The sequence below is a fragment of the Cephus cinctus genome, unplaced genomic scaffold (genome assembly GCF_000341935.2).
Source record: "Cephus cinctus unplaced genomic scaffold, Ccin1 Ccin1_scaffold0129, whole genome shotgun sequence".
Taxonomy (NCBI): domain Eukaryota; kingdom Metazoa; phylum Arthropoda; class Insecta; order Hymenoptera; family Cephidae; genus Cephus; species Cephus cinctus.
This window is the reverse complement of record NW_014332862.1, coordinates 1,325,844-1,335,611: the sequence shown is the minus strand read 5'-3', so window position 1 is coordinate 1,335,611 and position 9,768 is coordinate 1,325,844. Positions and strand designations below refer to the sequence as shown.

Genomic DNA, 9,768 nt, shown 5'->3' with positions numbered 1-9,768 from the left:
GGCCCTTATACAAATACTGAGTCACTGTGACAACAGCGAGCGACGCCAACGGGTCGACGTCTCCAGGACGCGGTCTCTAGCTGACGAATACCCGGTATACGATCCTTGGATATTATAAGGTCAATTTCGATCAGTGTATTAGAACTGCACCGGAGGATTCAATCGGGAGGATCGACCGTGCATGTCGAGTAATGAAAATGTTCGAGGTTGGCTGAAAAAAGCTACGCGCTTACGGAGTGAAATTAAAGTCGGCAGCCACTTTGGAAATACTCGGGCGAGGGTCCCCGTGGGGTGCCCTATGCGGTACGGGGGTCGAAAATTATAAATGGCAGCTTAGAATAATACCAGTGCTAATGCCATGCAAAACAGAAACGTGCGATATGTTCTGTCTGAAGTGCAAATGCAAACTCGAACCCTGTTATCCTTAGGTTTTCTTAACCGAGGACTCGTTCCGTGTCGTGTACGGCTTACGTATCTGCCAACTAGCACTTTTTCGTCGTTTCGTGCGCGAAAGCTTTTACCGTAAGAAAAAGTGAGTTGCCCGCTAAGGAAAACATAGAGGCGTCCCATGTACTTCTCTATGCATACATATGTACACGTGTATACGTAACCTTTGGCGAAAGTAAAAATCGATATTTTCCATAATGCTGTATGCTTTTACTGGCTGTCAAAGAATTCTTTGATAAGACTTATCACGCTTTACTTTGAAAAACTTTTCAAATTAGGAACTCGTCTTATTATGGCATTAACTCAGCCCTCCGTCAATCTGTAATAAAAGTGACGAAATGGTATCCGCGCGACTGTACAATTTCGTGCAGCGACTGCCGTCCGAGGCTCTTTACGTTTAATAAGTTTACCGAGTGCTTAGTGGGTGGAAGAATACCCGACGTATGACGGACGTGTAAGGGGGGTTGGAGGATGTTACGTAAATATTGTTATCATACGTAGACAAGATAACGATCGATTATTAATACTTAGCAGCACTTAGTGTATGCCGATAAGAAATTTCAACCCCTCTTAATCTCTTGCCCGGGAGCGTTATTAGAGAATCGGTTAATTGTGCTCGATAACCCTGATAAGCGATGCGTCTGTTATCGGTCTGACGATTGGTTGCCGTCTGAACTTTGCTCCGTCGAGTTTGATATTCTCATATGTGGAATGTAAAAACAAGATGGCCAAGTCCTATGCGTGGTCGTGGTCGATCAAAGTTTTTCCAAGCAAATGTAAATCCAGGCAATATCGCTATGTTGGCGCCAATGGGCCACGGTTGAGTGACTGGTGCTGATTGATGTTGCGATGTTTGACTAGAGGGTTGTTTCTGCGCTCTCCAGCATCCCCATGGACCCAATAAGCACCTCACGCACAGGATATCCCACCCACACGTGCTCGCAATCAACCCCCGTGTCTCCGGCGTCGCAACCCTCTACGAAGACTGGCATCGGGGATGCAGGATCCGGGATACGCCAGGATTCAGCATCCAGCATCCCTTGCTCTCCTCGTATCTTCCTGCAGGAATAACCATTGTTGACACTACAACTGCAGCCCGTCTGTCGCGAGTGCCTTATTCCCAGAGGAGAATCTCGTTTTAAATCATCCCCAGTGCCAAGGGCGGGTTAAGACAAATCTATGGACCTCGTCAAAATTGAGGAAACCCGTTTTTTGGAGTTTAGCCCCAAAAAATTAATTGTACTTCTTGGAAACGTATTTCTCGAGCAGCTTTGTTGGCTTTCTTAATTAGCAATTAGTTTTTAATCAGCTATTAAATCCAGCAGCCGGGAATCGCCGTAAGGAATTAAATATTGCTTTGCCTCAAATTGACCGAAAGAGCCGGCCAGAAAATATGAGCCAATTATTATATTTGCGGACAAACAAATTTGTTTATTTAATCGTAGCTGCGCGCCGTTAGCGAATGTGAGTTTTACCTGTGCATTACGCAACGTCATATACGTGCATCTACATATGCACATATGTACACGCATAATACCTCCGGTAAACTAGAAATCTAAAAACCACCCTGTACGTGTATTTCTCATGGACTTGATTCTCATTTAATTATTTTCACCATAAATGCATACCCCATACCAATGATCACCACATGTTTAATACGTTTCAAAATAATACCAAAATACCTCGTAACCCCAAATTTTCTAACTAGCAATATTGGCTTCTGCTTTTATACGATTTCCTGTGTTTTTCGTACGAAAAGAGATTACCTACGGCGATTGCAAACCAGGCAAAGCAAAGCTCACGATACAGCCGGGCGCAGTGTTCAGAGAGAGAGAGAGAGAGAGAGAGAGAGAGAGAATGAGAATGAGTGAAGCCAGAGTGAGAGAAGAAAAAAGAAAGATATAAAATCCGACAGATAGGGTGGTGAGTGAAAAAAATAGCACAGGATCGAATTGCAAAAAGGAAATGAAATTTCGCAACAGCCCGAGCGAAAATCCCGTTAAAATCACGGGAAACGTACGTGCGTTTCCACCACGTGTTGGTAGATTTTATATAACTGACATATAGCACGGATCGTACTGGAAGAGACACCCATACGCGGAATAAAATTGGATCGTCCGTTGGTTGACGGGACAGCGCCGCACATCATCCTACGAAAAACACATTAATTATCTGAATACGCACGAGCGACGGGACCGAGCGCGAATATTTTAATCTACTTAAAAAGCCATCCGTTTCAAAGTAATTATCAGGATGAAATTAAAACGTTGCTGTGTCGTGCGTGTTTGTAGTTCGCGGTGGAGTCGCGCTGTTTGCCTGCAAATCTAACTAATCTAAATGGTAATGCGACGGGATTACGATACCCCCGCCATTTCCCACCCACTGCTCCCACGCACGAAAACACTCCATTGCCAATTCCCACCTAGTGCGTAAAATTTGTTTTTGAAAAAAGAAAAAAAAAAAGATTATCGATTTTCATTTTGTCACTTTTTTTGTCTCTTTACGTTACACCCGTATGACGTCACCGTTACGATTTCAGTGCCGAGTAAACTTCAATGTGGTTTTCCTTTCTATCGATACCCGCGTTAAATGCCAGTAACGATTCGTAAGCGACGCGACTGTAATGAAAATACTGTAGAAATATTTGAAGTTTGAAAGTTCGCCATTTTACGAGACGGCAATGTATATATTTAAAGAGAAAAAAAAAGGTCGTAGCAGTTAATGGCGGCCGTCTCCGAGCACATCCGAGCGTTTCTCCAGGATGCCTCGAGGGCGTCGGGACGCTTTCGGCGAATGCGACGCACGCACGTCGCGTCCCGAGGCTGCAGCCAATTTCAATATTTGCCAAGAGGAAATCGGCGCGACAGCCAAAAAATAAGTCGAGGTTACCCTAACCTCTTCTTGTGAAATTCTCCTCGTGTCATTGTCATCTTTCGAGGCTTTAGGTTAGGTCGCTCTTGGCTCTCGGCTTTCCGGGCAACCGATCAAAGAAGAAGAAATCGAGGAACTCGGTCATCCGGAAAGAAATTGAACTCGTGCGCATCGTTACGCGCCGTTTCAGACGTCCCGACGCTCCGAGAACACTTGCGCCATGTGTGCTCACCTTTTTGTCCTTGAAACGAGCTACGAGCGCCCGACAGAAATTCGTGCTCGACGATCATCTCCAAGTCGTCCTACATATCGGCGTAGCTGCTCTTGACAAAAGGAAAAATACAATATCCCTGTACCGGCGTATACACCGATCTTCTATATCACGTGTGAACCAGGGTCAAAGGACACGGATCACCTCAGGAACGATCTAGTCCACATAAATTCAAGAAGACGTATAGTCGTTCGCGTCGAACAGGTTAGGTTAGGTGAATTAAAGTAAAATCACAAGAGCCAACCCCTACGTTATCGTCAACATGGTCATTCTATATAAATGGTGAATATATATATATATATATGAACTTTGTTAGCATATGGGATATAGCTATATATCCACATAGCAGTCATGCATCAGGTCTGCACCAGGGATGATACCAGCAGGACGTAACTACTGACTAGTACGAGACTGGCAACGACTACGATGACGGTAACGGTGGTAGCAGTGACGGTAATACTAGGTACCAGTATCAGTGTTGGCAACTCCGCCGGTATTAGTACGAAAACGAAGGCAACACGACAAAGGGGTGTGTTACTGTGTGACGTGATTAAACCCCAGGCCGGCAACATGGCCGCTGCTAATTAGCGCGTAATTATTATTTATTACGTAAAGCGGGACTGGCTGGAGGCCACGAGAGTCCCGGTTACGACGCCAGCGCCACTCCCAATCCCCGTAATAACTCGCTCAACTTCATTGAACTCCAGTCGAAATAGATGAACTCGAAGGACGCCGTCAGGTCGTAAATTGAACTCTCCCCTGACGTAAGTCACGTGACCGGCCTACCCACGTGTTTTTCTACTTTTTACCGTAAGTAACGGTAGAGTAATTTCCGATAGTTTGAATATGATAAATAATTTCATTAAAATATATATATATATATTTATTGGTACCCGGTAAGCGGTACCAAACTGCTACCAGTGGTACCAATCGCAGTGCAGAGTACATACTCGGATTAGGGGTAGTTTGAAAGATAAACCGTTGAATCGTGGTCAATAAAAATTAAAGAGATCGCACTTTTTTCTGGGGTACCGGCGAACGGACTTTCGTGGGACCATCGGGAGATTGGGGGTTGGTTGCGGCTGGATCATTCGAGAGTTGAGTCGGGTCGAGTCGAGCAGGGGTACCAACAGGGCGGTCGCAAATATTGGTGTTTGGCAAAGACTATCCATGATCCGTGTCTCTTTCTCTTGGTCTCTCTCCCTCTGGCATTCTCTCCCCTCTCACTCCTCTCGTACTTACTCATCCTCATTCTCATACTCTCTCTTTCTCCTCATGGCACCTCTTACACACCCCAATCAATCCCGCTCACTCTCTTGGTCTTCGCTTCCACCCCCTCTCTCTATCTATCTCTCTCTCTCTCTCTCTCTCTCTCTCTCCAGCTGTCGTCAGTCTTGCCAATAACGCCGTCTCCCGAAGAACCCTCTTACCCAACTTACACCTTCGCTCGGAATGAGCCGTATAGACACTCGCGAACGTCACCGCCGCCACTCCCCCCGGCGCCACCCCTGATTTCAACCAACCCCTTAGTTCTAGTGCCACGAGGTTACAGCTTGAATCCACTGACTGCGATGTATACTACGGATCTTTCTATACGTACAGTATATGTATACATGTATACCCACTTGACGCACTGATACCAACCTCAAATAATTGTCCAAAGAACACAGATTGACTCGCGCCATCGGTAACGCCGAGGACTTGAGCCGTCTTCGTTCCCTGTCATTTTTTTATGGTATATATATAACTTTTTGGAAATCGCCCAGTCTTTTTTTTTATTCTTTCGACATCACATGGTTCAGGGACTAGGGACTTTTTACGGGTCGGATGTACTGGGAAACCGCACTGGCGTCGGCAGCTCTGGACGGGAGGAAACCGAACGTCAAGTGTGCCCCAAGTATTCATCGGTTCATGGGCTCTTTCTATTTTACGGTAGATCGCCCCATAATGGTTCGTAATCCCGTGGTGGTACTTGTGTGGCGCGCCGAAGAGCTTTTCGAAAAAGCGCGCCAGACCTTCGTACCAAATGCTGTACTCCCCTTTTATTCGGTCTCGCAATGTCGCTCAGAACTGCGTTACGCGATCGAATGCATTTCTTGGTTCAACTTACTCGGGCTCATTCACTTGGGATTACGTTATCGTGTTCCGTATACGAAAGTCTAGTAAGAAATTATCGTTCTTTAATTGTGACGTGACAGTATATTTTTAGATATGGAAATTTGAGTGATTACTCAAACGAAAGACTGTTCTTGCTTGATCCAACTCCAATATTTCATTTTGAAGTTGATTGATTGCGAATCGAAGATTTTTTTTTTTTTTTTCGAAATATAATAAATTCCTTGACTTTGGCGGGAAGTTCAAAGGAATTTAAAAGTTCGGGACTTGGGTCTTTACAGTAGTTGTCTTGCCCATATGGGAGGAGGTTAAAGGTTAAAAGTATTTAGAGGAAGAGGAACTTACTTTGTATATAGTCAAGGTATAGGGTAAGAAGGTTGTACGGTAAAAAGTTAGGTATGCACAAAGTACACAAAAAGCTCGGGACACAAGAGCGGCAGAGCCAGAGCAAACGTCTGACTAAGGCTAATCTTGAGAATGATAACGCGTGCAGATAAGACCCCTCGTAACCGTCAACATCACACGCGTAGGATCTTTTCGTTATGTCCGTAACATTTCCTGGTGAGAATCGTAAATGAAAAAATGTTATTTTGTACGAAAATCTCTAATAAAATGACGACCACATAACTGGTCGCTCTCTATCTTTATTCTATTTTCAAAGGGGTCCGAAGGCATACGTAACAAATGAATTTTCGTAAATAATGGAAGAAAGAAGATAATGAAAAAAAAAAAAAAAGAGAGAATTGGCCAAGACTATATTTTTTTTTCTCTAGTCAGAAAAGTTCACAGTTTCACCTCAGTAATATATCACATTGACGACAATAGAGGAACGAAAAAAAGACAGTCCAGTCGCCCAATACAACCAGCCAGACATCCAGTCACCCTCGTGACAATAATGCTCCTAATTGGTTTGACACGAGTCAATGTAAGTCTAGTCATTGTCCAGGACAGCTTGAGCCCTCGATTGACCTATGGAGACACGTATGCCATAATTATCCCGTTATACCCATATACCCCATATATCCCAAGGACCTTTTCAGCATTGTTTATTTTCTATTGTTACGCGATCCCATGAAACTATATCCAAAGAGAATAAAATTTTTTATGATTTCGAAAAAAATTATTTTAACCATTGCAATAGCCACCAATGACATTAACAACGAAGAACATCATCGAGCAAGCTTATCGATCTAACCCGATAAGCTAATCGCTTTGAACGAGCACCACTTGGACCGGAAGTTGACCCTGTCGTGCCGCGACACGTGTCTTATCGTGTGACAAAACAGCAAAACCCATCGAAGCCACAAGAACCTCTAGTAAAAATGTCCTCTGTCTCGTCCAGTACACCTGCTGCGGCACGCGCCTTCCTCATTTAACCTTATCGGCCGGTTCATTCACATTTATATTTTTTTTTCTTTTCTCTCGGAAAGAAACGAAAAATTGGAACTACACAAAAGTCCTGGGTGGAAGATACGGAGAGGCGACGACCAAAAGAGCAACCGATGTGACAAGATCAGTATACTCCGTATTAATACCGGCTGATTGGCCCGACAATAGGCCGGAATGGATGGAAGAGCCAGAAGGGCCCCGGATATGGTTAAATTTAGTCGCTGCGACGCTCTGACGCCACGACGCTACGTCAGACCAATCCAAACAAAGACACGTTTCGTACACGTTTATCTATAAGTTTCTCGCGAGCAAAAGGAGTAATGGGACTTATAAGAAAAAAAAATAATAATAAGCAAAAAAATTCCATAATCTCGGAATCGTGAATAATTTTTTTCGGTAAAATTGCGAAAAAAAAAATTAAAATTGTCTATATCAGTGATCATGTCACTTCCTGTTCCGTTCGACTCACTGCTAATTGTATGCAGTCGGGTTTTTGTTATTGGAAGTAAAAACGGCACACCCTCCCTCCCGCCGCACCTCCTGCCACCAAACGATGATCACCACCCTCTAATTTGTTGCGGAGGTGAACATATGGTGGTCAACGTGATTTTACGGTTGTACTTTAGCTAGCTTAATCTTTCGAAGGGGATAAACAGGGAGGCGTCGGGACGTCATAGGAGCGAACCCCCAGCACAGGCATCGGGACGTTTCGGTAGGTAGCCTACCCTAAGCTAGTCATCGTGCTGGCACCACAGCCAGTGAGCATTGTATCGCGCAACATGCAATTTGTCGACAATGCCCCAGACCCACTGTCGATACCCTCTTGGTATTGTCGCGCTAACAATGCGACAACAATGCGTTAACTCTTTACGAGCCAATTTGCTGTTGAAATATTGATGCGACGTGATACCGTGCGATAGGCGACGCTACCCACCGTAACCCATAACTATGTTACATGGCAGGACTCAGGTTTTAAAATTCACCCTTTCCTGTTTAAAATCAATAATTTTGAGGACAATTAATTTTTTATACGACACTGAGAGGGTAGGGGGACGACCTTGATAAATTTTCTGTGGGAAATCGAATCTTTCGATAACAGGTGCCGGATGCATGGGATTATAGGTGCGCCAATTCCCAATTCGACATGCCGATTTCGAAACGGTTTCACGCTCTGTCCGCTTAGGTACAGACTCTTGCATCGTTGGTCACTTCGACTTGTCTTTGGGGTTTCCCTTTAGGATTCGACAGGGTTCGATAACTCGACGTTAAATTGTTCGCTCGATTGTACCTTGCTCCTTCCTACCTTTTGCGGTGGATGAAGAAAATTTTGGAAAATCGCTACTGAATGAGATACGGAGTCTTCGATACATTGAGAGGAAGTATGGGGGGTGTGCTGGACGGAAACTTTTACTCTGAAATCAGTAAGGATCATCCCTTCGGTAGAACCTGGGATTAGGATCATCGATCCCTTAGTCTCGTTTAACAGGATCGACCATTCTAGACCGGAAAGTAGATTTTATGGGAAAATCTGTTGCTAGGTAAAATAATGCTTTAAGAGATATACGATAGCATGTAATTTAATGAAATTGATACACATTAAATTTGTAATACGTCAAATTGAAATTTGGGGAAAATTATTTTGGTGAAGAATATTTTCTCACTTTTGGCAAGACTTCCTCCAGTAAATTTCGTTTCTTTGCCGTCCATGTTGGTGCGGGTGGTACTCTTGGTCTTGGAACTTTTTCACGACGTTCCGAATTACTTCTCACTCGTTTACGTCCTTCTTTTTTTCTTTCTCTGCGCTTATTAGCTTTTGCCTTGACTTTCGATTTACGTCTTACGCGTCTATTGGATTTTCGACTTTTCCAACCAGCCACCATAGAGGATGTCGGATCGAACCTAGACTTCGACAAGGCCATTGATGAAATCAGATATGCAAATCGAATTGTATGGAATAAGCACGAGGTAAAGAATAGAGAAAATATCAAACCTATATTTATTTCTTGTTTTCGTTAGAATTCCATAATCAACGCCTCGTCGCAGAGCAGTCAATACTTGACGACGTATACCTTTGCCTAGATTTATATTATATTCAGCACACACCCTATCGATAATTTTCTTAGCAGAGACTCCGTCGCGTCCGATCTGCTCTGCTTTTAACAAATTATAAATAGTCATTAATCTATGACCCATTTTTATTTAATTTTATGAATTTCTCAATCATTTTACATCAATCGCTCATTCGAATCGTACCCGTCATATCAAACGTTAAATAACCTGTGAACATAGCGCTAAAAGGAATATCGACTCTGGTCTATTCGATTAGCATAGCCTACTAGTTTATTCGATTCCTGGAAACTACCATTACCAAAAGTAAAAAAAAAAAGTGTAAAAAAACTTTTACAGTCCTGCAATGTAAACTCTAGCAAATTTTAACTATTTGTATCCTGAGATTAAAGTAACATCGATTCTTCCTAGCCGTAGTCGTATTACATAGTGGAATCATATAGTATAGACTCTACTGATAAAATTGTCCTCTTTGTCATAGTATAGAAAAAAAAGTTGTAATGAAAATAAAAAAATTTTGTATTATTAAAAATAAACTCAGACTGTCAAATAGTGAATTTATTCCAATACGGGTACAATTGTATGTAGATACTACATGGAAGTACGTT

General features: G+C 43.2%; 1 protein-coding gene across 1 annotated transcript; it reads right to left on the bottom strand.

Annotated features, from left to right (window-relative positions):
• Positions 1 to 8,687: 8,687 nt before the first annotated feature.
• Positions 8,688 to 9,376, bottom strand: LOC112493701. Its single transcript, XM_025080375.1, has 2 exons — positions 9,084 to 9,376; positions 8,688 to 8,992 (listed from the first exon to the last, which is right to left on the bottom strand). Exons 1-2 carry the CDS (start codon positions 9,284 to 9,286, stop codon positions 8,728 to 8,730), a joined length of 468 nt encoding a protein of 155 aa, XP_024936143.1. The 5' UTR covers positions 9,287 to 9,376; the 3' UTR covers positions 8,688 to 8,727.
• Between the last annotated feature and the right edge of the window lie 392 nt (positions 9,377 to 9,768).

Excerpts from the sequence above, each read along its gene's own strand:
- LOC112493701 (XM_025080375.1), bottom strand. The coding sequence starts at position 9,286 with ATGGGTCATAGATTAATGACTATTTATAATTTGTTAAAAGCAGAGCAG. Across the intron at positions 8,993-9,083 it reads AAAACAAGAAATAAATATAG|GTTCGATCCGACATCCTCTA; the intron begins GTTTGATATTTT and ends GTCGAAGTCTAG.